The following is a 25389-nucleotide window of genomic DNA, read 5'->3' as shown; positions in this document are numbered from 1 at the left end:
TGCCTTGTGCATCCAGCAGCAGGTCACAGTCGGAGCATTCTGGACGTCCTTCAGCTGCACGCTGCGATGTATTCTCGCGCGGCCCTGCACGAATGTTTGGACAAATTCAAAATGGCGGATTTGTCACACAACACAAATCCCCCCTATAGTTTATGCACTAGACGATCTGGGGCATGAACTTGGCTCCTGCCTTCAGAATAGATGTGATGTAGCTACAAGTCTCTCTCCTGAGTAGATGATAAAAGTCGCACCCAGCTTTAATTCAGCCATTGGCTGACAGAGCTGTGCGCGTTCACGGTCAACTTCTACAGCCGTCCTCAATCGATCACTGAGAATAGGATTCATCATGGCTTCAGGTCTTCAGAGTGAAGAAACGAACAGTGAAGCTTCATTTTGTATCTGTTGCCCACGAATAGCGACACACAAAGTCAATGTGACAGTCCCTAAATTTCCCATGGCTCAGCTGTGCTGCCCGTATATTTTAACATTTTAATTGATATTTAATGTAGGTATTTAATGACTGAAACGTGAATTTAAACAGGTGATATTTGATCTGTTTACTGTGATTTCTTTAAGCCTGTACATTTTTAGTTGCTTTTCCCCCTGAAGGATGAAGGCTTGAGTCCCTTACTCTCCCCTTTCAGATTAACAGAATTTGCTGATCAGAGTTGGTTGGTATAGCTACCCTAACCCTGATCATAGTCCCTCCATATACCTATATCTAGGCTATGACATTCAAAATTCATATTTCATCTTCTGAACTACCTGCAACTACAGCCTCTGCAAGTAGGACATTTCACTCCAGGACAAGGATGAATCAGTCTCAGATTTTCCAAAGAATCAAGTTAATGCAGTTTTCTGATTAATTAATCACAGTGCTGCTACTACTACTACTGCTACTACTAATAATAATAATACTAATACTACTACTAATAATAATATTCGTCATAAGGATGATCATAATCATGGGCTATTTACATAATAAGTAAATGCAGAGTACTGTAGGCTACCTATATATTATTCATACATTGATTTAAATGAGTATTTCTATGATATACTTCACTGTACTTCTAGTTCACTACATTTCAGAGGCAAATGTTGCAGTAAATACCCACAACATTTGTCTGACAGCAATACTTTTAAAGATCAAGACTTTATTTTCTCTGAGCAAAATAAAACATAAAGCATGATCTGGATTGAACTAGTGAGTGAAATAGTTAATATCACTTCAATCAGTTATGAAATGCTGCCTTCACATTAATACATCCGTAAGAATCTAATGTAACACGCTGAAGCTTTGGTAAAATTGTGACATTTACTTGTAGTGGACTTTATCCAGCACTACTTTTACTAAAGTAACTTAAACCTTAAGTAGTTCTGGTTTCTACAGGCTTGTCGAGCGTTTTTGAATAGCGTGCTAGTTTGTCCCAGTGAACTTGCCGTACTTTCACATGACTTCCACTAAGTGTGACTGACCCGCATTCCTCAGGTAGCACTAGCCCCGTCGCAATGATTCATTTCAGGGGCGAATAGAAAATAAACAGTGGCTGACAACAGCCGGGATTTAAAACGTAATACTTCTTGTTGCTGACTGAACCGCACAGCTGACAGTCCGCCGTGTGTTGGAGGTTGTGAAACGTCTGACTCGGATCCGCAGCGGAAATCTCCTGTCCTACTTTTTGACGGAGTGTAGGCTACCTACAGCCAGGTGGAGTAGGAACACATAGACAGAAGATAACTGATGACTGAGCAACTTTTCTCTTTTCCTGGGCTTTGTGTCGGTGATGGCAGAGCTGATAAGAAGGTGAGATCAGCTGATTCTGTCTTCTCCCAGTCTAACAAGCTACTGCCTGCAGGATGGTCTGAGATGACACCCATTATTAACGTAAACCAGACATGAAGGTTTTCACATGAACCCTGACTTTCACATTATAATAAATGTGCTGGCTTCACGGTCGATCGTGGCTGCAGGTTTTTCTGCTACACCTGAGACATTGAGTGAACTGGAGCACCACAACAATCTCTGGCATTTGGCATTCTTTGTCCAGCATATAAATAATTATCCAGTTTATGTGTAGGGGAACTAAAAGCACATCTCAGAATTTAGACATTTATTAGAGTATTTATTTTGCAGGTGTAGTAATTTCTTCCTGTACGATGGATCAAAGGTCACAGGAGAGGGCGACCCCACGAGAGAGGGAATCTGCTACTTCTATCCTGAAGAGGTTTGACTTTCACAAACTGTTCCAAGTCACACGTGTGGTTGTGTTGTGGGTGGATCTACGTTGAGTATGATAAGGATTCCCCAATGCTTGTTTGTGTGTTTACATTTAAATCGACAGATTACAACTCAGTTATCTTAAAGTTTTCATATGTTTTTTTTCTTCCAGACACCCATAGACAAGCAGGAGCTGCTCTGTGGACAGCTCGCCGGCGTGGGCCGCTGTGTCTCTGAGCTGTCCTCCTCTCCCGTACGCATACTGAGGCTGCGCCGCAACAAGTATGCCATCCACATGAAAGATGACTTCTTCTGGGTGAGTGCTCTCACAGGTGGCCCAGCTGCAACTTCTCAAGATGACTTTGTTATGTCCTGAATATGAGGTAATCTCTTTGATGGTTATTTTGGGGGATATGTGTTTTTTTTTCTCCCAGGCTCTGGGCTGCTCAGTGGAAGTTCCCACCGTCAGTGTCTGCGAGCTCCTGGATCAGCTAATAAAACTTTTCTGTTTCTACAACGGCTCTATCCGACAGAGCTACCAGGTGCAGTCTCCACTTGTCTAAATACTTCTACAATAGTCTTTTATTTTGAAAGGCTGATTTGTTCTCCAAGAGTCTCTTTATTTAAAGGACTTCGAGACACAGATATAAAAGTCATGGACCAACGTTTAAGAGCAATTTACAAAAGAATGAAAGTCAGTATCACAAGGCAATGATTCAGTATCAAACCAATGTATATTATAAAAAAAATACATGGACATTTTTGAAGTCAGAAATATCATGTCTAACTCTGCATGTTGTAATTTGAACTTTGTTTTGTTTTGTAGCTGAACAGTCGAGAAACTCTGGCTGCTCGATGGGCGCGGTATCTCTCACACCTGCAGTCAGGATCCTCAGAGCTTCATCACATCTTCAGCTGTTTGAGGACCATTGACTCGACCAATGTATGTACAAGATGTCAGAGTTCTGCATTTAGCCTGGAGTGTCTTTTCTCATGCTGCTGCTGCACATCGATTTTCTCTGACAGGAAATGACTGTGTCACAATGTCCTGTGGTATTGAGTAAGCCGTCAGTATGTCTTAACAAACATGCAGAGCCAAATTTATACATATTTATTGTACCGAGAGTACACAGTTGTGATGTGCACGAAGCCAATGCCAGTCAATCCTGGATACTTTTGGCCTGTTAGCCACATGAAAGGTTAAATTATAATGATTCAAATCTCCTACTTGTCAAGCTCGTTTAGTCAAATCTTGTTTTTGGCATAATTTTTAAGCTTTTGCAAAACAGGTTTGTCACATGATAGATGACATAACAACTCAAATGATTATATTCCAACATTCACATAAGTGTCTTGGTGCAACAATTGAACTAATGAAGTTATTAATCCATATCCTGTTATATATGTATTACCTCAGTTTATGCACTTTAAGCTGGTGACAAATTGAATTTTTGTTCTCAGGTTGACCCACTTCTGCTGCTCAAAGCTGCCCTCATTCTTCAGGCCTGTCAGCGCTGCCCTCTAGTGTTAGCAGGCTGTATTCTGTTCAGAGGAAGGTGGGCTGACATTTTGACATGATCCAACTCTCACTGGGATAGTTTTTGTAAATACAGCACAGTCTAAAACCAGCCTTTATCTGCCTCTCCTCCTCAGAGTTGTAAGCACACAGATGTCTCCAGAGCTCACAATGAAAGTCATGGTTCATGAGAGTGAAACGTACACAAAGGTAGGACATGAAAATTAGTCCAAATGCTATTCAGAGTTACATCCCTATTTCTTTAGATGTGTTGCTAGGCAGATTTTATTAGCTTTGGACAGAGCCAGGCTAGCTGTTTGTCCCTGTTCCCAGTCTTTGTGCCAAGCTAAGCTAACTGGCTGCTGGCTCAGGCTTCTTACATTTTTATTATTCATTTTCACTTAAATCAAAAACAAAAACTGTTTGGGAAATTCAGTCACATGTTTCCATCAAACCACTTCATATTTAATGTACAGACATGAGAGTGGAATCATCTAACTCTCTGCACTGGAAATATTAACCAGACACCAAATAAAATAAAATCAAATAATAATTAATCATGTTAAAATCAAAATGTTCAACTATACCTTTAACAAGAAAAATGAGAAGCCAGTTGTTTTTAATTATTTTTATTTAGGCCCAGAAGCCCAATGGACTGAGCTCCACCAGCTCCTCCAGCGCTGCTGTCTGCTCCACTACAGTGTTTCTGACCATGTCTGAACTCCAGTACCTGCAGTCTCCCCCTGTCGACAAAGACTTGAGGTAGCGTCCTACCCTCCTCAGATTCATTTATTTTGTTCACAGGAAGTATTTGACTTACACAGGCTGCCTAAAACAGGACGTTTGAATAACATTTCTCTAACTGTTCTCCAGGTCCCATTCTACTCCACACAAGGACGGTCCCCTAAAGAAGACCCGCCTGTCAAGAACTTTATCTGACATGGCCTCCACTGAGTCCGATTCATCTGATCCGGGTCCCTCCCAGTCCCCCCAGAAGATGTCCTTCAGCCCTTGCTTGTCAGAATCAGATAACTCTCTGTTTAGCCCAGCTCCTTCACAGAGCGCTGCTGATCCACTCCACCCCCCACCGCAGTCCCCCGAGCCTCCTTTCTCAAATGGAAAACACTCCCACGAAGCTGAGGAGGAAGCGCTGGAGCAATCGTATTATCAGAGTTTTCACAGCAACGGAGATGGAGACAGCCAGATACATAACAAAGGAGACGACTCTGTGTTTGAAGGAAACTCCCATTTCAATGGAGGTGGAAGAGAGGGAGACACAGCTTGTGGGACGGTGTTTGACTTCCGAGGGGGCGAGTCAGGCAATGAGGAGTCACATGACGATAAGGAGTTGGTGGGAGATAGCGGGAGAGCACAAGGTCAGACGGCGGAGGTGGGAGATCCTCCTCCTTGCTATGGTGCTTTCGACAACCCAGAGGAGAGTCCGCTGATCCCCATGACGCTTTACCTGCACCGGGTGAAAGGCTTGGTGCTGGCCCTGCTGGTGGAGCCTCACTTCCTGAGTGACACAGCTTCAATGGAGGAAGTGGTGAGAAACAAAAGCAACCCTGCTAATAACCAGGAATTCTCTCATCTCTGTCACATTTTCATACAGAAGCTCTTGTGAGCACCAAACTTTACCATAGTTCCTTTGATGAGTGCAACAAAAAGAGGCTTCATGACACAGCTGATGTAATACATTACAATGTCCGCCTCTGTAATCCACCAGCTGTGACTCAGTAGAATTTGAATTTAAGTGCATGAGCGCGCTAATTTGCCTTTGAAATGCTAATATTTGATTCTGCCTTTATGGTTCGTATCCAGTATCACAGCAGCCTGGCGTCACTCAATGGACTGGAGGCCCATCTGAGGACCATCTCTCCAGGGGCCCCTGGCGCTCAAGGACCCTACATCTTTGCCCATTTTGACTGCATCCAGAGCACGCTGACAAGTAAGACCCCCATAATAAGCTCACATACATCCCTTTATTCTATACTCTTTGACTCTTTCTATACTTATCTTTCCTCTGCATCTGATCATTTCTGTCTTTTCCCAGTTTTCACTTTTCTGCTAGAGTGAGTAAAAGCCCTGGCATGTCCACCTGGGGACTGGGGTGGGGTTTGTAACTTTATATTTGTCTTTGCATGAGCTAGCGGCTAATTAGTGAGACTGTGATCAGCATTCCTTTGTGCAGCAGACATGCCTGTCCAGGTTAATGTGCCGCTGTTATTGTGTGTCTCTGCAGCCAACCTGTCTGGTCGACCAGGGGGAGCCCCGGAGCATCCTTTTGTCAGAGCCACATCACTTCTTCACTTGCATTTCTGTAACACTGAAACTCTGCAGGAGGCTATTATCAGGTCAGTATGGCAGTGACGTGGTGGTGGTAGTGGTGATGGTGGTTGAGGTGGGGGGTGGAGGGGGTACTCGTGCCTTTCATGGCTCCTCAAGTAGAAGTCGGGGGTTGGGGGCTGTGTCAGTTCTTCGTGTGTATCATCACATCCCACCAATCCCTGAATGTTCTCGCTTTACTTGCACAGATCGCACTGCAACGACTGAACACTGAACAGAAAACCTTTCCATCGTTGCTCTGCGTCTCTTTATCGGCTCTTTCTTCTGTCGCACGCCATCGTGCTTGAAACATGCTTCAAATGTAAATGTGTGTGACCTTTTCACCGCAGGAGTGCCGGTGCTGCTGTGTATGGAACCCGCAGCGTGGCCCAGGAGACTTACTTCCAGCAGCACGGGGGTTCACTGAGGAACTCGGGCATCCCTAACCACCAGGACAGCGCGTTCTCGCTGCCCAGCAAGGCCCGACACAGACTGCTGAAGCACGGGGTTAACCTGCTCTGACGTGATGGAGCAGGTTTGCAAATTATTTAATGAAGTTGAACTTGTCCTGTGAATAACTTTAAAACCAACACAGAATAATATAACGTTATTTCTTTTCTATTTGTATCATTACTATGAATTTGCTATGAAAATGAGTTCTTCCATCAAGGCTTATGTTAGTTATGTTTACAGTGAAGTTTTAGTCATAGTTCGAGTTACTTTCATGTTTGTTAGAGAATAGTTAATCTCTGTTCGGCTGAAACACGACACCTTTTGTCTCGACTACAATTTTTAAGCTTCCGGACTTTACACTTTACCCATATTCTCCGTTCAGTCATATCAACAATGCAGTAAATGTAATAATTCCTTATATTTGTATTTATTCTTTTAAAAAAGAAATTTGGACTAAAATGTAATCTTTATACTGTTTAACTTGCATTTAATTATTCTTTTCCCTGCTGCACATGCTGCAAAATTTGTTACGTACATTTCTAAAATAATCTGAAACAGCTTTTATATAAGTTTCTATTTATATCAAATCAACTCTTTGGAAACAAGAAAGTGTTATTTAAATATGCACCTATTAGATCTACTGTGTTTGAATTGGAAGAGTTTTTTTTTTTTTTTTTCTGGAAGAGATTCACTGTGCTGCGTTATTAGTGGACATTAAATGAAAACATGATCTTAAGTCTTATGTGAGCTACTTTTGTAAATGCTTGTTTAAAACCACAGGGGCTACACGGCCTTATGAGGGCCATCGGCGGCCCGCATGTGACCCTGCAATCTAACGCCTGTTGTTTTCACCTCAGGCTTAACGCCTCGTTTCAAAATGACTGAGGGATGACGTGCGCTGAGGGCCGTTTGAAAAGCCAAACACATGCTCATAAAATGTTATTATTCATGTTTGTGTCCGAAGGTTTCTGTTCCGCATGTGTTGTAAATGAGATGGTTCCTGATGATCCAAATATGGAGTAATTAGAGTCATTAACTCAGGAGTTGAATTTGAATGGACGGGGTCGGCGCTCTTCGGGGCGCCTCATTATGCAGGCGCATTAAAAGAAAGCAGCGGGGGGCAAATGGGTGGTTAAAGGTACGAACAAAAAAGAGGGGCAGGGACTGTGAGGAGGGCAAGGATTGAAATTCTAAGTGGTGAGATGTCCCCATTGTCAGTGGGGTATATAGCAGGCAGAGCAAACTCTCCGGATGCAGAGCTGGCGACACGCAGAAGCTGCCTGTTATTCATCAGTGAAGATCCAAAGGTCAGGATTTAGAAATCTCACAGAAATGGCCTCCTCGCGCTGCATTTGGATTTCTCTGTTTCTTCTCTCGGCGTTGACAAGTGACACTGGAGTATTTGGTCGCGCAGTGGACACGCTGGGATTTGTGCCACAGTCGCCGAAAGCTGGAGATGAATCATCTGGAGCAACTTTACGCACGGACGCGTCGAGGCGGTGGAGGCGGGGGGTCGAGGAGAAGCACCGGGAGCGGTGCGCGGAGCTGGCGGCGCCTTGGCTGGAAAACACACAACAAGCTCCAGGGGATAACGCAACAGTGCTGCAACTCCGTGTGCGGCCCTTTTCCCCGGGGGCCTCCCTGGGCCTGGTGTTCCCAGGAAAACCTCTGTTCAGCTTCGTCCGCCGGGTTTACCACTGCTGTCAGGAGGGACTGAGCTGCAGAAGCGTCAAAGGGATTCAAGGTCGCCTGAGAGGAGGTAAGACTAAACAGATCCATGCCTTCTCCTGATGAGTTTTGTTTTTTTTAACACTGTAGATCTGTTGGTCGTGTTGGGTCTGGAGTGATTCACATAGAGACGCTCACGAGGCCCTGATGGGCTGAAGTTTATTTCCGTTAGGTTGATTCCACTAAATATGGCTTAATATATATATATATATATGTACGAGCTACTGTAACTACATGTAGGCTGAAGGGTTTGAACTTCAGGAGCTGTGAGGATGATCCAGTTGCCTTGAGGATTAGTAAAGAGGAGAGATTTATCTTCAATAGCAAAAATGACTTTAGACTTACTGTATACACACTTAAGATGCCATTTACACTCAGAAAAGCCCATCCAGCACTTAGGGTTGAAGGACTGACACTGTGCAGGAATGTCAGAAGCTGGAGAAGTGAAAGCAGTTGGGGTGGGGGGTGTCTTAATAGCTTAATACAGCTATAGAGGATTGTGTTATCTGCATACAATGAGCCTGAGCTGGTTGAGATGTCCTGCTGACAGATTAACAAGGTATTAGGAGTGAGAACATCGCCTCTGTGGTGGAGATTTCTTTCCTGATCCCTGGGATTTGTGTGAATGGAGGTTAACATGAGTGTGTGTGCTGCTCTGTGACATTAAATGCTGTGTGTTAAACCAGACTGTGACTCTGACAGACTCCTGACTGCCTCCTTCTTCTTCTTCTTCTTCTTCTCCTCCTGCAGAAACCAATGTGGAGTTTCTCCTCACCAGGGAGATTTTGTCGTTGACAGTTACGAGAGCCGAGCTTCACCTTCAACTCTCCAACCCACAGCACCTGGATCTCCATCCTGTGCTTCCGTCCATGGCAAAGCGCAGCCTCCCTACAAGGTAAAAACTCCTATCACCAAGTGATCTTTTACTAGCTCAGTTTCTCACAAAATCCTTCATTGCAGCCGTTAGTCTAAAGGCCTCTGTTGTCTCTCGCCTCCTTTTAGGTACAGTGTGTGGTCTCGGGGCGACGTGGTGGAGCTGAGGGTGGATCTGCTGTTCCTTTTCCAGAGTCTGCAGGAGGCGGCAGGTGGTGCTGGAGGGGGTCCCAGCTTGGTGAACATGCGGCGGATGGTGTTCTCTTCCAGGGGGGATCCGCCAGCTCCTCACGCTCTGCAGGACACTGACGGAGATGTGTGGGGGGATGGGGTGGCCGGCGCGCTGCCTGCTCTGGAGCTGGGCTTGGTCCTGGGCTGCGGTCAGGCCGGAGCAGGTGTGTCCTGCGGAGGCGGCGGCGTTCACCTCACACACACACCTTTCATGGCGCTCTACTACAGATAGATGAAGTCAAACTGAGACTGTGACTCTGCATGGAAACATTTTATCTGCTGAATTACTCTTTTCTAACAAAGGAAATGATGCACTTCAATGTCAAATCTATTAATTTATAAATGTTATGTTTTGTAAAATATATATATAAATTTGTAAATAGTGAATATGATATACTGTAAGTTTATGGAGTCATTCTTTGGTTATTAAAACTAAATCTAACAGCAGCTCTTGACAGAAGTGTGTGGCCCCCTGAGTCAGTGGATGTGCTTTGTTCAGCTGTGTTTGTCTTTTAAATATTCTCCTCCCAGCACCTTTTAGATATGTGCTTCTATTTAAAGAACTTTTCAGTTGGTAGGAAAAGGTGGGGAAAAAACAACACCTGGATAAACAAAGGGCCTGTACATGTTGCTGTGACCCTGCTACTTTTTGTTTTTTTTTTAGCAAATATCAGTTTCAAGGTATTTAAGGATTCATCTCAGATGCATAATTCCATACAGACACAGCACTTGTCATTAGACCAATCAAATTTAACGCAAGAATACTATTAAATACCAAATTACCTCACAAATTGCAACACAGGGATGCTGGGGATGGAAAAACAGCAGCGACACAGTCTGATAAAATAGCACATTTATTAAAAAGAGACAGCATTTATCAGCATTTCCCATTCTGCAGATGTACGCCACATCTGAGTAAAACCAGAGCTCTCAAAAACAGTTCTCTCCACCTGCTGCCTACAGCTCTCAGAAGAGCTTTTTCTTTACCCAACACACGTATATCTGTACAGTAGGACTCGTATTTTAAGCACACACTCACTGTCTCACACACTCGCGCTGTGTGATCGGTGGCAGGCCTCGCTTGTTTGTGTACGTGGTCTGCTGCCTGGACGACGGCCGAAGCTGACTGATGTTTTCGCTGTTCAAATTTGTCTCAGTTTAAATTCATCTCACATGTTCAGCTGCTTTGAAAATGAGACACAAGGAAGAAGAAGAAAAAAAAAAAAAAAAAAAAGCATTTAGCGTGAGATGGTAATCTCGAAAACAAATTTACATTAATTACAGAGCAATTAAAACGACTCTTTTTTTAGGATGAAAACTTCAAGACTGGTGTCATGGCAGGCGGATAATTAGTGGTGACAAATCTGATGACATGACATGACATGACATGTTCGCTTCCCCTGGTTTGTTCACTGCTTCACCAGGTGAGAGAAAGAAACAAAGACAAGAACCTTGAGTGTCATGTTGGGACACTGTGCTAAAGAATTTGGGTGGAATAACAGCAATTCTTTGGTTCTCATGAAAAAACAAACAAACAAAAAAAGAGCAGATCTTCATTCCACTCCAGTTCATTCAACTGTGAGATGTATTGACAACAACAGGTCTGTAAAAGGCTGGTGAGGAGCGAAATACACAAGGTAAGACTGTCTGCAACAAGTGCTGGACATTTACATTTCACACAGATCTCTCAAACCTTTCCATTTTTGTTTTTGACTGGCTTTGCTCCTAGAAAAGTTGAGGTTAGCGACAGATTCAAGATTTATTAATTCTACTGACCCTTACTACGAACAAGATCTGTTTGTGTGGAATGAAAATCTAGCCCTGAAAAGTGTCTTTAACAGAGAAGGAAAAAAAAAAAAGGGGCTAATTTGATATAAGCCAACAAAAGAGCAACCTCAAGGCGAATGATGGTAAAGCACGTTGTATTCAATAATTCAAGGCAACAAAGACAAACACACACATACACACGCACACACACAAAATGACGATTTTTAAAATACATGAGGCAGTGCAAAATGTCACACCAATAAAATATCACGTTTTAAAAACTCAAAAACAAAACAGATCCTGAGGAAAAAATTCAAACATACAAATCCAAGCGTATTATAAAATATCTCCAGATCAGCCCCACTCTGATTTAAATTATATATATGATAGAATGGAAGATCCCACATTTTCAGACACAATCTCATTTATTTGACTTTCTGACAGTTTATCTGGCTGCCTGTTAAATTTTTTTCAATTTTTTTTTATACTCTGTACCATCAACCGTTTCCTCCCCAGAAGAAAGGCCACAAAGTCTTCCTCATGAGAAAAAAAAACAAAACAAACCCTAACACCTCACCTGCTACAACACAAAAGTGATGAGATCAAAACTGGTGTCACACAATAAAAAGTGTGATCTTGTACCTTATATACACACGCAACTGTGTAGACTTGCAGACGAACAGAACACGGTGACTTTGGTGCTGAATTAAATGAACTTTTTGCATCTTTTCAGAGGGAAAAAAAAAGGTGCGTATATGTCTTAAATATGAGTTGAGTTTACAGCTTTAAAAACAAAACAAAACAAAAAAACCCCCAAAAAACAACAGAAACCCAAAAAAACCGCCAACAACTGACTGAATATTTTCTGGCACTAACTTCTTACCCACCATCAATCAAAATGGGAAGGAGAATCGAGGAGTGAGGGAGGATCCGCAACACCTGAATTATTAACCGTTTTTCAAGTACTGCATATGGCAACAGCAATACTGGCTGGGGGAGGGGTCGGGGGACATTTAAGACGCATTAGTGAAACAGGCAAAGTTACAAAATTGTCCTTGGAGTAGAGCTAAGCACTTGAGGGAGGTAACTAGATACATAAATAGCAGGGTTCACAACACAACTCCAATAAAAATGAGGAACAAAGCTGCTTTTCAGTTAGAATGCAAAGCAAAAAAAAAAAAAAAAAAAAAAAAAAAAAAAAGGATATCACTGTCCAACAGCTGAGGCTAAAACACAGTCAAAGTGGACTCTGATAATATGGCCATGTAGAAAATAAAACAAAAGGCTCAAAGATTTCGTTTTATCCCCAGTTTGTTCAATCAATTCAAGGACCAGAACATGTAGCTTAATTGCACTGAAAGTTCACACTGAATTAACAAAATGGTACAGTCCACATTAAAACGTTTTAAGACAACAGATCTGAAAAGGCTGAGTGAAGAAGTAGAAGGTGGAAAACTTGAACAGATGTTGATCTAGAACATCTGGTAAACATTTGATTTTCTGCTTCCACTGATGTTTGTGCTTTGTCATCTCTTACTGCAGGTGGATGAACTTGTGGTACACACACAGCGACTTTGTACGACACAAGTGCATGGACTGGCACAGATTCTTGTGATTTATTATATTAACACTGAGCTGCAGCGGCTTGTTCTCTCAGTTACATGGACTGAAGATCACGGCCCGTCAGAGTCAACACAGCATTCTGTTTTAAATCAAACTTAAAGATTTATGACAAAACAAAACAAGAAAAAAAATTACAACTCTCCCCTCTGGTCTAGCCACTGATGTAAAAAAGTGGAAAAACTCTGTTCCACTAAATCAGCTGTTATCAATTTCATGTGGTAAGTGTGCTGCCCAGTTTAACCGTTAGCCACAGAGACATCGCAGACTTGAATTTGCAAACTATTTGTCAAATTAACAGGCCACCAAGTTTTCCTTCTCTAACAAAAGAAAAAAAAAGAAAAAAAAGAAAAGACATTCTTTGGTGAAACAAAAAGGCAGGCATGCATAATGAATGAATGGAAAAGGCAAAGATCACCTCAAATACAGCAATGTAACTTTAGCATTTCACAGCATAAACTTTGCCTCTCACTAAATGCAAGTATGGCGTCTCTTACTGAAAGAAACCGTCAAAGGCTCAACATTCACACCTTGTAAAGTCTGAAGTTTAAAACAGATCTATCCTTGGAAAAAATGAGAATCCAACAAGGACTTTCAATTTGTGATCACTGCTGCGGAGACTTTTTATGGCCCTTAACAAATTTGTGAAACCAAACCTAATTTTATGTAAAAGGCAAGCCTAGTTAGACGGCACACAACGAATAATCCCTCCAGCTACAGAGCTGGTTCAACACCGATTTCTCTTTTTTCAACATCTCATGACAAACAGATGATGGCACGTCAACGCAGGACTAACTAGATCTCAGTGGACAGACACAAAAAAAATGGGAGCCTCTTAAATGGCAACTGTTATTTCCACTAACCGTCTTGACTCATGGATTCTATTCTATTTAACCAATTTCTAAGCAGCACCATTTCCAATTTGAAGGTAACATGTCTGACCAGATGCTGAGCAGGAGTGTTAAACACCCAGTACAAAACAATGCTTTTAGTTTATAAAACGGGCCCAGACCAATCACTCCTGAGCATCCCTTAGCTGCTGAAATGTGGTTTCAAACCGTGAAGACTGGCATCTGTAAATCCTGCCCAGTCTCTGAGTGGAAATGACTAACATTGTTCAAAAGGGTCAGCAGAGGTGGATGCGAAACACATTCACAAAGAAGCGCACAGCATACACTTCCTACATCTCCTTTTCTCTCCTCAGCGGTACAATTCACCAGCAGCGTTTGCTTCCTCTTGCAGTGGCTCTCCGAAAAGTTATTGTCTCTTTTTGTTCCTTCCGTCGTCGTGGTTTTCTCAAAGCCTTCAGCTCTCTCCTGTGTGTATGTTTTTACCTGTGCTGCTGTTGTCACCTTGACCCCCTCCCCCCCTTCTCTCCCTCTCTCTCTCTTCATAGTCTCACGTCCGTCTTGTCCTCCTGACGTCTCCTCGACCGCTAGTTTTAGCTCACAGCCGACAGAGGCAGAACAGTGTGGGGATGAACACCCCAAACGCCACCAGGATGGGAAACATTAGGCTGCTGTTGTCGGCCGCGTATGGGTTTGGTGTTCGGGGGCCTGACTGGACCCTGTACTTAGAACCTGATGGGACCTTTTTCTTCCCACCTTCCTCGCCTCCTTCACTATCTTCCTCTTCTTCCTCCTCTTCCTCATGCTTCTCCAAGCCAGGATGAGGCTGAAGTTTTGGTACATCTGTCAAATAAAGGAGGATGGGGGAAGTTAGTCCACGTCACAGAGGTTTGGATGTGTCTAAGCATGGGCATGTAACACTACTACTAAATCTACAACTGTTATATGAAAGTGCTTCCATGTTGTTGAGCCAGACGTCAGAAACTACTGAATATAATAATAGGTATTTATGCCAAGTGCCAATGGTTACAGTATGTTTGCAGTCTCAGGACTCACCGTCTAATGTCCCCTTCATTACATAGAGCGCGCAGACCTTGGGGTTGTCATAATAACCCTGAAAAACAAAACAGATCAGCACCACACAAAACAAACACCAAAGGAAAGCAAATAATATTAGGTATTTATGAATGAAAAACTGCAGTTTTAATAGCACAGTGGAGAGGTGATGACTGAGCATGTTGGTCCCTTTACGCCCTCAAAAATGACTCTCCAAATGAACTCAGATCTCACATATATATTATGGCTGCACCATATACAAAATAAATAAATGAATAAAACTCATATTGCGATTAAAAAAATAAAAATGATGGTGTGATTTTTGTTGCAAACATGTTTCTTTACATATGGAGCGCACACACACGCACGCACACACACACACTCACACACACACACACACAATACTATATTGTATTACTAATTTAACCAAATACCACAGGAATGTGGATAAGACGTAATTATAGCAGCAGCCATCTTGTTTCATTTGTGAAAGCTCCAGAGAAACCATAGTGAACTGAACCCCCTTCAGAGCTAAAGTGGACCATAAAGAGAACTGAGTCCTCTTTCAAACGAACGCAAAAAGAAGAGATTCCCTTTTCTGTTAGTCCAATCTAAGAGGGCTGACTTTGGTTCATTTAAAAAGGAGTATATGTGAAAACACCCTAAGTCAGGCTGAATAAAATGGTAAAATTAAGGTACAAAGAAACAAAGAAAATACAGTTTCATTGGTCAATTATCTCTTTTGCTTTCAAGAAACATGGTTGGAGCACCCTTATCTTACTATGATGCTCAGTTTGACACAAAAACAATCATTAAAAATGTCTTTCTTCTTTGTGTTTAGTCTGTAGAAAGAGCAGACAGTATGTCCCACTTCTCCTTTTACAAAAAGAAAATACAGAGAGAGTAATCTACAAGTAATCTACAAAAAATAAAAAGAAAGAGGTCACTGCGGAAAAACTTTTTTTTGAAGTATGCCATCCTACAAATTTAGCCTATAGCCACATGTTCTACAAACCCCACTAGCAAAATCTTTCATTTGTTAGAACCCAGGGCTTAAAGGGAATACTAATCATGTCAGAAGAAAAAAAAAACCCATATTGCCTCCAGCTAGCTCATGAGTATTTGTGATTAGGTCCCAAAATGCAAACCAGAATCAAACGTGATCTCTCTGTTTTTGCTGTGCTGGAAGTAGTGGTGCAAATATGGGCAAAGTAAACAGGTATGTGTCAAGCCAATGACATATTCCTAATATAGTCATGGGCTTTAGTCAGGAGATTAAATTTAACCTACACTGATACATAATCGATAAAAAGTCATGCCACTAGTAACAGAAAAACAGTATCATAGTATGAGATGGTGCTGTATTGATAACAAGGAGACCATAAAGGGAAATGTAATACATATCAGGTTGTGTGAAGTGACTAAAAAGAGGAGTATGGCTGTTGGATAATGTGAAGGGGAGACACTTGAACCAAAGTACCAACACCTACTACCTCTGCATGTGGCTGGACATGGTAGATGTATTACCAGAGAATAAAATGTGACAAGGAAAGAAGTGAAACAATTACTAACCTCATCAGAGGCTCTTTTCATTAATAATGATGGATTTGTGGCCAAGCTACAGACTCCAAAGCCATCCAGCTATTTCTTTTTTTATACAGTACTAACAACAGATTTTTTGGATATCATAATGTCCTTTCATAAATCACAGTAACCCGCAATCATATCCATGAAAAGGGGAAATGAAAGCGAGCAACCACAAACTTGAAGAGGTGAATAGTGGAGAATTTGACACATGATTTATAGAGAGAGGCAGTTTGGTGAGAGCTAGAGAGCAAAGTTAAAAGCTGCAGCACATGACAAGTAAACAAACACAATAGAGGCCAACCAAATTTGGATCTGCTGTCAGTCATTTGCATGGCCCACACACTCCAACTGGCTGTCAACAGCTCATTTCAGATGAGGAGTTCATTATGTAAATGTGCTGTCAATTTTATATGTCAGCCTCCTGTTGAATAAGCTCAAAGATTCACTTTTCCATAAAAGTCATGATGGCAATTTCACTTGTTCGGACTAACACTTCCAAAGAGTTGAAATATTAAATGAGTGACTTGTTCTGCTTTCTATTATTAACTTGACTTTCTTGTGCTTAAAGAAATTCTTATATGACAAATGCTTTCATAGATACATTCTTACTTACTAGAGAAGATGACTCTTTTCACTTTTGCTTGGATTTTTTTTTAAAGCAACAATATTTTAGTCACTATTCTACTAATCTGTCTGTTGCACATAGTAGCCTATTACCAGCTCAAAATAATAAAACACTACCGCAAAAAGAAAATAAAGGAAACATTACACATGTAGAGCACCTCTTAACATACACACAATATATGGTTTGCTTCATATGAGAGAAGAGAGAAGAGAGAAAAAAGAATTACAAAATTCCCATTTTCTTACATGTCAAAATAAAAAAAAAATCTTAATTACTTTTAGTTCTCAGAATGTAAAACTATCTTTAATTGCCACCTCATTGTGTACCAGTTTCAATCTACCAATAAAATTATCATAGATTTGAGCAATTCCTTCAGCAAGGTGCATTGTAAACAGGCAGAAGATATGTTTAAGTTATATAATATAAAATATTTGAAAAGCTGATTTTTTATTTAATATTTAAAAAATGTTTACACCTATGTTTGCTTTAACAGTCAACCAGCTGAATAGAGTGAAACCATTGGAAAGAGATAAGTGTGTATGTGCGCGTGTGTAAGACACATGCATGTGCACAACACATAAAAATGGGCACCAACTCATGGTAAACATTGCTCCATAGCACTACTAGTCAAATACTCCACAGAGCACCTTTGATTGCCTGAAATTGGTATTTGTAGTAGAATATATCATTGACTTCTACCTGATTAACCTGGTTAAACAGGATCAACTTGTTTCAAATGCCAATGAAACATCTAACAGCTAAATAAGCAGACTGACACTCCTTTTCACAAACAATGACATCCAGAAATGTCTAAAGTAACTCAAATAAAATCAGCTCACCTTTACAAACTCCACGGTGAGCTTGCCGTTGAAAGTGGACACCTCTCCTTGCACGCTCAGCTTGCCACGTCGAATAGAGAAAGGCACTATCTCATCATGAGCGGTGCTGTGACCCACTCGATCAAAGATATCCAGGTCCTTCACCACCACATGGCCGTTTAGACGGACATCAAACACCTAGAAAAGCATATTCAAAAAATCAACAGTGGATAACAGCTAATTCACACACACACACACACACACACACACACAGCCTAACATTCATGGTGCCATCAATAGAGTATACTTATGGGTATTCAAACAACTCCTTGAGTGCTGTCTGAACACAAGTATGCACTGACATGTATATTAGAACAAAAAAAAATTACATTCCTGTCATATTGGATATGAAGGAAAAACAATGGGAGATGAGAATGACAATGAGATATTAACTGACAAACCTTTTGCTGTGACTGGGCGAAGTAAACTTCTGCATACTTCATAACTAGTATATAGTCTCCTTCCTCACGAATTGGGATATCATATCCAAAAGTGTCCTCATTGTAGCGCTCTGTCTGATACAGGATCTGGTCCTCTGGACTGGAGCGCAGTATTGGCAGACGCACCCCATAATCGGAGGCTACGAAGAAGAACAGCATCAGGTTCAGTGTGTGCACTTTGCTCACAATACCCCATTAAAAGCTGCATTTCTGGAAAACTGATCATGTTTTACGTCAAGCAAAGCACCACATTAGGCGAGCCTTGACCTTTTCCTGCACTCAGTGAAATACAGTGCCTCTCTGTTGCAAATGGCAAGTCACCACACTGTGTTCACTCAAACTTTCAATTACAATATCTCTGCCTCATAACTGACGCCAAGAATGACTCTACAGTCAATAAGATCATATCATCACCTGCTTCCTCTACATGTTGAGAGGGGCGGAGCTGTAGCCCTCTATGCTGACTCCTCATTAGTTTGTGGTTACTTGCGGAAGCCATACCATGCAGAGGTTTCTGCTGGAAATTTCTCAAGCTCTGGGGAGCAGCATTTACCTTCACAATGTCACTCTCTGCAACACCTTACAGGTGTAGCCCAGCAAAGCACGAAGACTCATATTAGAATTTAACCGCTGATAAAATCAACTCACCTTTACCAATTTTCCCTTCCAAAGGGTCCTTTTTGAAGTGAATACCGTGCACGTCTACATGTGCTTCACCCCCGGCATTTACTGCCCAGATAACCCGTTCAGCGAGGCTGGGGCCCCCGCCGTCCGCCAAACACTGCTCTGCCAGCAGCGACAGCACCGCTGCGAACAGCCCGGCGACGAGCTGCGCCGTGACCCGCTGCATTGCCACACACAGCCTGGTCCTAGACACAGAGACAGACAGTGTTGGTATCCGCTTGCATGCAGCACAGACTCAGTTTCTGCATGGAAGTAACCCTTCCGTATCTAGCTAGCGTAAGGAGCTAGCAAGCTCGACTTGATGACATGCAACGTGATATCTTTAAGTTAGCCAGTATGCTAACGTTAACAGTTCCAATACCGGCAGTAGCATTAGCACAAAATCACAGAGACCCAGAAAATGACAGTGAAATAATAAACCGGTATTCTAGTTTAACGTTAACAGATTCATGACATAATGTTACCACATACGTAATAATTAGTCATATACTACAGAATAACGAGAAATTAGCAGCGAGTAACGTTTGTCAGTTAGGCTAGCAAGCTAACCTACCTACCTATCTAACCAGAAATACTTGGTCTGTGAGAACCCGGCTAACGTTCATGCAAATGTCTCTTACCTTCCCCTGTCACCAATATATTCAGCCTATCTTTTGCCAATGTGTAAGCTTCTCTCTGCTGATACAGTCTCGCCAGCTGCCTATACTCAAAACTGTAGGATAACTTGACTGTGCAGATATTCTCAGTTGCTTGTGGCCACAGCCTGCTACACTGACTTTCATTCAATGTGTGCATCCAAACTAACATTTGCTCTGCCAGTGTGCAGGAGCAGGAGGCGGAACAGCGCTACCTAACCTTAGATTTCGCATGGCCAATGAGTGACACATACTCTGTCGAATCACGTCTTCCTGTTAAGGTTTCCTGACCCATTCAACACCATTTCATATCACAACCCAATCACATCTTACTTTGTAACTATGTGCAAATAATGACTTTGAATGTGTTCATCATGAACATCAAAAGTCACAGATTTTGAGGGTTGCAAACACTTTATGCTCATATTCTGACCTTGATTGGTGGAAACGTGCAGGAAGAAGCCCTGTGTCTTTTTAACACGTCAAGTGAACATATTATAATTTATGCCCCGAGTTTAGACTTTCAGGCAGAAATCTAAGTTTGTGTCCACACCCCCTGCTTTAGACTGACAGACCTAACGTTAAGCGTCAATAACCAAAAATTAAACTTTACCAGTTACACGGTCGAGATACTTAAGCCTGAAGTTAAAAAAAACAAGAGAGTTTACATCCCAAGGCTCTGGGGTAGTTTCTGGGGAAAGTGAGGTCTATTTTCCCAGTCCATGTATTTCCTTGATCTGAAACCCAGCCTTTACCTAACCCTAACCAGTTATCTCTGCTGTTAACCCTTCAATAAAGACGCCAACATGTTAAAGGAGGGGATTTTCACAGTGTTATATATGCTTTTTTTTATTCCAAATGCAGAAAAAGGTATTTGTAAAAACTTGGGTTGTGTCAATTCTACTGACACTGACAAGAAAAGGTGATGTCTTCAACATTATAATTCCTACATTGTTATTCAAGGGACTGAAGTGTAGTATATGTATCTTATATATGTATTATATGTAGCCTATTTTATTAATCTTATGTTCACGCCCCTCCTTCTTCCGGTCTGATATGGTCCGACTCTTGTCCAATCAGAGGAGTCCAACGCAGCGCGCACACGGCGCACTCCAGGGTTGAACTGAAAGGAATGAATGGAGATAGTTGCTATGGCAACAGTATTACCTCTAGGGTGACAGGTGTTCAATGATTGTCTTTTACCTGACACAACGTCGGTAAACATACGGTAAAATGCCCTCTTTTCTTAAAATGAACACACAGCTTTCTATGTTAATTGTTTGCTGCAGCTGATGTTGTAAATTTATCAATATTCTCCATACAGTAACTGAAAACTTCAACATATTCATAATGTTTAAAGCTGTTTTTATAAGAAGATGTGCAAACATGTGTTGCTGTTAGCTTGTTGCTGCTGCTTGCAACATTGTTTCTTCAGAAGTGGCCCAGAGGCAGCATGTAGCCTACTAGTTTCGTCGTGGGTGTTTCTCTGCCTGCAACAATCTCCTGTGTTCTTGCTAGATGAAAAACTTAGTCTTGCACCGAATATTTTAGCGTTTATATTATGTTACTGTGGTCATTTTAACCTGTTATGAGACACTTTCATTTGTACTTTCATTTGTAGTTTCACTTTTCATAATGTACCCAAAATAAAAACGCTATTGTTCTTCAAATGTTTTGGTTACAGTCATAACCTTGAAAAAGTAAGATTGAGTATTTAGATATTGAACCAAAGTTACAAAGGCACAAACATGGCAGAAATGGCAGAAAGTTGTTTTTTTTTCCTCACCTATTTTTTTGGCATATAAAATGGAATAAATCTTTTGTTTGTAAAACTCATTAAAGCTACAGTATAGCCATAAACCTGAACCAATTTTGTGTCAACAGCTGTTGCAGAGTTATGGGGATCATAAAATGCTGTGCATAGATAGAGTCAGGAGACTTTGAGCTTTCAAACAATGTATAATTTGTCATGGCTGTGTGAAGACTGAGTCCAGTAAAGACCAAAACACCTAAAGTACCAAGGCTGAAATGTCTCACAGGCGGGGTGCTGTATTTTAAAAGGTTAACTGTTCCACATTATTTTACAATTGCTCATGTGATACCAAATAGTTTTAGCTGGAATATGACAGTGAAATAAAATTACTGCACTTTCTTGTAAATTCTCTCTGTCGCTGCTGCCCAAACAAAGCAGAAGAGCATCTCTTTATGATATCATTTATGAATACTGTATCACTACCTAATATGTCTTTTGTAATATGTGTAATTACCAATCATGTTTGTTGTATAACAAATCTTTCATCAAAGATGAATTAGTCAAAGGTCACACAGGGACACAGTAAAGTTATTTACAATTATTTTCATTTGGTGACTTGCACAGTGATGGTTATGAAGTCTTTCTGCAGGGAAAATGTACCCAGCCTGCAGTCTTACCAGAGACACATATCAATAATAGATGTTATGAGGAGGTTTGTCCTCAAGACATTCAGTGTCAGCACACACTGCTAATATGCTCATAATGACATTCTGACAGGAATCATAGACACACAGTAAAGATCAAGAGGTAGTTTGAAACTTAAGGTCCATAACAAAACAAGCTGTTGTCAGTGTGTTTGAATATGTACAGTATATTTTCATTCAATGTCTGAATCAAAAACTCAAAACCATTTTCTACTGTATTGCTCCTGTATTTTCTTTGACAACTTCTCCACAGGAAAAGGGGCACAAATGTAAACACCTTTTATTTTTCTACAGTTAACTTGGCAAAGTATTTTGTTTACCTTGTTAGACAAAAATGCAAATGTGCATACTGAATTTAATAAATTTCTCTCTTTGGCATGCATAAAAATTGCTTCGACAACACAGATGTGTGGAATGTTACCACAAATACAATCATATTGACAGTGACGTACAGTACAGGTACAACATAATCATATCCACTGTAAATACAGTTCACACATGTCATTCCTACTGTATGTTCTCAGACAGGGCAATATGGATTTTCCAAAAAAATAAAACAAAAACATTTCTTGTTCCCGAAGCTAGGTTAAAGACTCCAGGAATTCAAACCTGTGAGCATTGAAAGACAGTCTGGAGATGCTCCATTTACACTGCATAGGATGCTGCAAACCACAGCGGGCTATTGTCAGTGAGCACTTTGGGCCTCAGGATTTAAGTTCTGAAAGAGAGCTGTGCATCCTTGTAAATAGTGTTTCAGCTTCCCTTGATCTCAGACTGTAGAGGATAACATGTATGAAAGGTATTTCAAACTTCTGTCTCTCATTAATATCAGAGATCTGCTTCTTCGTTGCATGTAGCTGTCAGACAGTGACGCTTTTATCGGATCAGACTGGCACAGTGAAAAATCACAGATGGTCACACAGTTACAATACAGGTGTGATATTGCCACGTGGGTTCCTTGGTGGAGCACCAATGTCACACAAAGGACATTCCACTTACAGTTTCTAATATAACACATACTGTGTGAAAATGAACTGAAATGTCCAACAGTGCACTGATCTTTTACATATTTTCTACAGACATTCACTCTCTCGTCCTGACTTAGTTGTACATCAAAGGCGACATTTTGTGAGACACTTATTTTAACCATGTAGAGGATGAGACAAGACATCAGCAATCTAACCACACAGGAAGTCATTTAGTGAGAATTAAAGTGCAAAAACATAAGACAATCATTAGCTAGGCTACAGCAAATTCTGCCTCACTTGAACCAGAGACTTGTCAGGAAGAACACTTATTGATTGAAAGTGTGAGGTGACTCCTTGCTCCATAACATTCAAGGAGTTTTATTTCCAGTGTCACTCAGATTTGGATGGCTCAGAAGATCTTCGCAGGTCCTCTGTTGTACTTGGGCACGTTTAGAGGAGGACACAGCTTCACATTCAGGGCCGATCATTTTATGATCTTAGCGAGACATCATTCGTACAAACTCTGTGAAAAGAGGTGGAGGATGACAAAATGCAACAGTAGCACCACACTCTTCAGTATTCTGTAAAGCTATCTGTAAGTTTTGCTATTGCTACATAGCTAACGTTAGCTTTAACAGCTGTTTACTTGTTTACTAACTTACCAGTCTGGGAGAAATGTTGCGAGTTCAGCGTCAAACTTCATTCATCACCAAGAGCTGCCTCCAGTGGTGGAAACCAACTCTCTTGTTGTGCTCCTATTCTATCACCACTCATTTTCTTTTACTGAAGTTAGCATGCTAACCAGCTAGCCCTGGACCGTTTCATCACTTTATGATACTGAGTCGCTGTAGCATCCAGGCTACCCTGAAGTAGCGCTTCTCAGAGGGTATATTATAACCTCTTGTATTGTAAATGCAAAAATGGCTGAAGCTCTTGGCAAGACTGTTTAGTAAACAGCTGTTAATACTAATGTTGGCTATGTAGCAATAGCAAAACTTACAAATAGCTCCTTAAAGTGAGTAGTTTGTGAAAGCTTGCATTACCTTCAAAGTCAACAAGCCCATCCCCATTCAAGTCAACATCCCTCAGGATATCTTCCACTTCCTTTAGACCTACCTGGAAGAAAAAACAGGTTGGCAGAAGTAAGTGAAGCACCACACTCATATAAGAATGGTTTAGAGTCTTTCTGTTATATTACGATCCAAATCTTACCTGTTGGCCCAGCAGCTTTCTCATTGCGTCTCGGAGTTCACATGTGCTTATGGCACCATCTCCATTAGTGTCAAACTGAGAACAAAAGGCAGAGTAAAGACATTAAAAATGGAAAAGCTACAAGTAAATATTAACACAACCAGAACTATGGAAACCAGTCATCAAAATTTGCATCCAGACACTCTTACCTCTCTAAACGCATCTTTCAACTCTTTTATTCCGATCATGTCTGCAGTTTCGGCGAGGAGTTTTGGGCCCATCAGCTCTACAAAATCCTCAAAATCAACATGACCTCCCACTAAAGAAGAACAGATTTCAGCACAGAATTTCAAACAACAATACACATTATATGCAAGGTGCAAGGAGTTATATACATGATATATAAATACACAAGACAATTAAGTCCTTACAGTTCATGTTTATCTGTTGGCTCAGTTCAATCAGCTCCATTTCAGTGGGCATGTATCCCATGGTTCTCATACAGTTTCCTAGGTCTTTACAGCTGATGAAACCGTCCTTGTCCTTGTCAAACTCTTTAAAAGCATCCCGCAACTCTGATGAGCAGTAACAGAAAAATGTATTAGTAAGTGAACAGTACGGCTCTCATTTTTCTTACGTACTACTTTGCACATGTAAGCACAAATTTTGGCAACACACATGAAAACTTGTTTGTTGTGTAAAGATCTTTGACAAACCTATGGCATTTTCAATTTCATTTCAATCTCTTTACAAAACATTTTGTTTGAATGCTTAACTTCAGTAAACAAAGAGAAAACAATAAAGAAAGAGAAACTTACCATCCATTTCTTCTGGCCGCAGCTCTCTGTCCTACGAAGAAAAACCATTTAATAATTGGTCAATACAAAAAATATCACAACACATGAAAAAATAATAATCACATATTATACCAAACACACTCTTCTGTGTATGAGGTACATGCAAACATACCGCTGACAACGCTGTGATTCGAGTGATGCCCAAACCTAAATCAGCAACCTTCTCCATAACAATCCTCAGCAGTTTTTCCGAACCTCAACCTAAGGATGCCCAAAGGTAACAGTTGACTGGAACTATCTCACATCTCGATGACAAAAACTCCAAGTATAGATAGGCTGATTCCTATCAAGCATGACTAGGAGCCGTAAGTTCAAAGAAGAATGTGGCTGTTTCTATTTTTTTCAGAGCTTGCTCACAATGAACACCACCTTTAAAGGGCAGAGAGAGAGGGAGACATATCCCAGAACCCTCAGGGGTTAACAGCAGGAGCA

General features: G+C 41.2%; 4 protein-coding genes across 5 annotated transcripts; 2 read left to right on the top strand and 2 right to left on the bottom strand.

The window, feature by feature from the left end:
- The first annotated feature begins 1477 nt into the window (after positions 1 to 1477).
- On the top strand, positions 1478 to 7248 carry hps4 (HPS4, biogenesis of lysosomal organelles complex 3 subunit 2). 2 transcript variants are annotated; one of them, XM_022758736.1, is made up of 13 exons: positions 1478 to 1804; positions 2135 to 2225; positions 2391 to 2534; positions 2653 to 2760; positions 3045 to 3161; positions 3680 to 3774; positions 3872 to 3944; positions 4372 to 4496; positions 4608 to 5280; positions 5556 to 5682; positions 5788 to 5806; positions 5977 to 6088; positions 6410 to 6500. In XM_022758736.1, exons 1-12 carry the CDS (start codon positions 1785 to 1787, stop codon positions 6056 to 6058), a joined length of 1674 nt encoding a protein of 557 aa, XP_022614457.1. In that variant the 5' UTR covers positions 1478 to 1784; the 3' UTR covers positions 6059 to 6088; positions 6410 to 6500. The 2 variants fall into 2 exon arrangements, with proteins under 2 accessions (XP_022614457.1, XP_022614448.1); XM_022758727.1 differs by lacking the exon at positions 5788 to 5806 and having other exon boundaries at positions 6410 to 7248.
- An 86-nt stretch (positions 7249 to 7334) lies between these two features.
- On the top strand, positions 7335 to 9775 carry LOC111231597. Its single transcript, XM_022758749.1, has 3 exons — positions 7335 to 8271; positions 8991 to 9135; positions 9243 to 9775. The coding sequence occupies exons 1-3, from the start codon at positions 7764 to 7766 to the stop codon at positions 9574 to 9576; spliced, it is 987 nt and encodes a 328-aa protein (XP_022614470.1). The 5' UTR covers positions 7335 to 7763; the 3' UTR covers positions 9577 to 9775.
- A 405-nt stretch (positions 9776 to 10180) lies between these two features.
- On the bottom strand, positions 10181 to 19639 carry mlec (malectin). Its single transcript, XM_022757166.1, has 6 exons — positions 19470 to 19639; positions 18814 to 19034; positions 18127 to 18305; positions 17687 to 17863; positions 14636 to 14693; positions 10181 to 14422 (listed from the first exon to the last, which is right to left on the bottom strand). Exons 2-6 carry the CDS (start codon positions 19013 to 19015, stop codon positions 14178 to 14180), a joined length of 861 nt encoding a protein of 286 aa, XP_022612887.1. The 5' UTR covers positions 19016 to 19034; positions 19470 to 19639; the 3' UTR covers positions 10181 to 14177.
- Positions 19640 to 22221: 2582 nt separating this feature from the next.
- On the bottom strand, positions 22222 to 25164 carry LOC111228702 (calcium-binding protein 1-like). Its single transcript, XM_022754716.1, has 7 exons — positions 25070 to 25164; positions 24919 to 24949; positions 24532 to 24675; positions 24310 to 24419; positions 24122 to 24196; positions 23953 to 24025; positions 22222 to 23432 (listed from the first exon to the last, which is right to left on the bottom strand). Exons 1-7 carry the CDS (start codon positions 25124 to 25126, stop codon positions 23407 to 23409), a joined length of 516 nt encoding a protein of 171 aa, XP_022610437.1. The 5' UTR covers positions 25127 to 25164; the 3' UTR covers positions 22222 to 23406.
- Positions 25165 to 25389: the final 225 nt, after the last annotated feature.

This window comes from Seriola dumerili, unplaced genomic scaffold (assembly GCF_002260705.1).
Source record: "Seriola dumerili isolate Sdu_G_001 unplaced genomic scaffold, Sdu_1.0 BDQW01000017.1, whole genome shotgun sequence".
Classification (NCBI taxonomy): domain Eukaryota; kingdom Metazoa; phylum Chordata; class Actinopteri; order Carangiformes; family Carangidae; genus Seriola; species Seriola dumerili.
Note: the sequence above shows the minus strand (reverse complement) of the source record. Positions and strands in the feature narration are given on the sequence as shown.

Coding starts and splice junctions, on each gene's coding strand:
- LOC111231597 (XM_022758749.1), top strand. CDS start 7,764: ATGCAGAGCTGGCGACACGCAGAAGCTGCCTGTTATTCATCAGTGAAG. Junction 8,272..8,990: donor TCAAGGTCGCCTGAGAGGAG/GTAAGACTAAAC, acceptor CTCCTCCTGCAG/AAACCAATGTGGAGTTTCTC. Junction 9,136..9,242: donor AAGCGCAGCCTCCCTACAAG/GTAAAAACTCCT, acceptor GCCTCCTTTTAG/GTACAGTGTGTGGTCTCGGG.
- hps4 (XM_022758727.1), top strand. CDS start 1,785: ATGGCAGAGCTGATAAGAAG. Junction 2,535..2,652: donor TGAAAGATGACTTCTTCTGG/GTGAGTGCTCTC, acceptor TTTTTCTCCCAG/GCTCTGGGCTGCTCAGTGGA. Junction 3,162..3,679: donor GGACCATTGACTCGACCAAT/GTATGTACAAGA, acceptor TTTTGTTCTCAG/GTTGACCCACTTCTGCTGCT.
- mlec (XM_022757166.1), bottom strand. CDS start 19,015: ATGCAGCGGGTCACGGCGCAGCTCGTCGCCGGGCTGTTCGCAGCGGTG. Junction 18,306..18,813: donor GGAAGGGAAAATTGGTAAAG/GTGAGTTGATTT, acceptor TCTTCTTCGTAG/CCTCCGATTATGGGGTGCGT. Junction 14,694..17,686: donor TCACCGTGGAGTTTGTAAAG/GTGAGCTGATTT, acceptor TTTGTTTTTCAG/GGTTATTATGACAACCCCAA.
- LOC111228702 (XM_022754716.1), bottom strand. CDS start 25,126: ATGGAGAAGGTTGCTGATTTAGGTTTGGGCATCACTCGAATCACAGCG. Junction 24,676..24,918: donor GCGGCCAGAAGAAATGGATG/GTAAGTTTCTCT, acceptor ACTGCTCATCAG/AGTTGCGGGATGCTTTTAAA. Junction 24,026..24,121: donor GAAAGCTGCTGGGCCAACAG/GTAAGATTTGGA, acceptor TTTTTCTTCCAG/GTAGGTCTAAAGGAAGTGGA.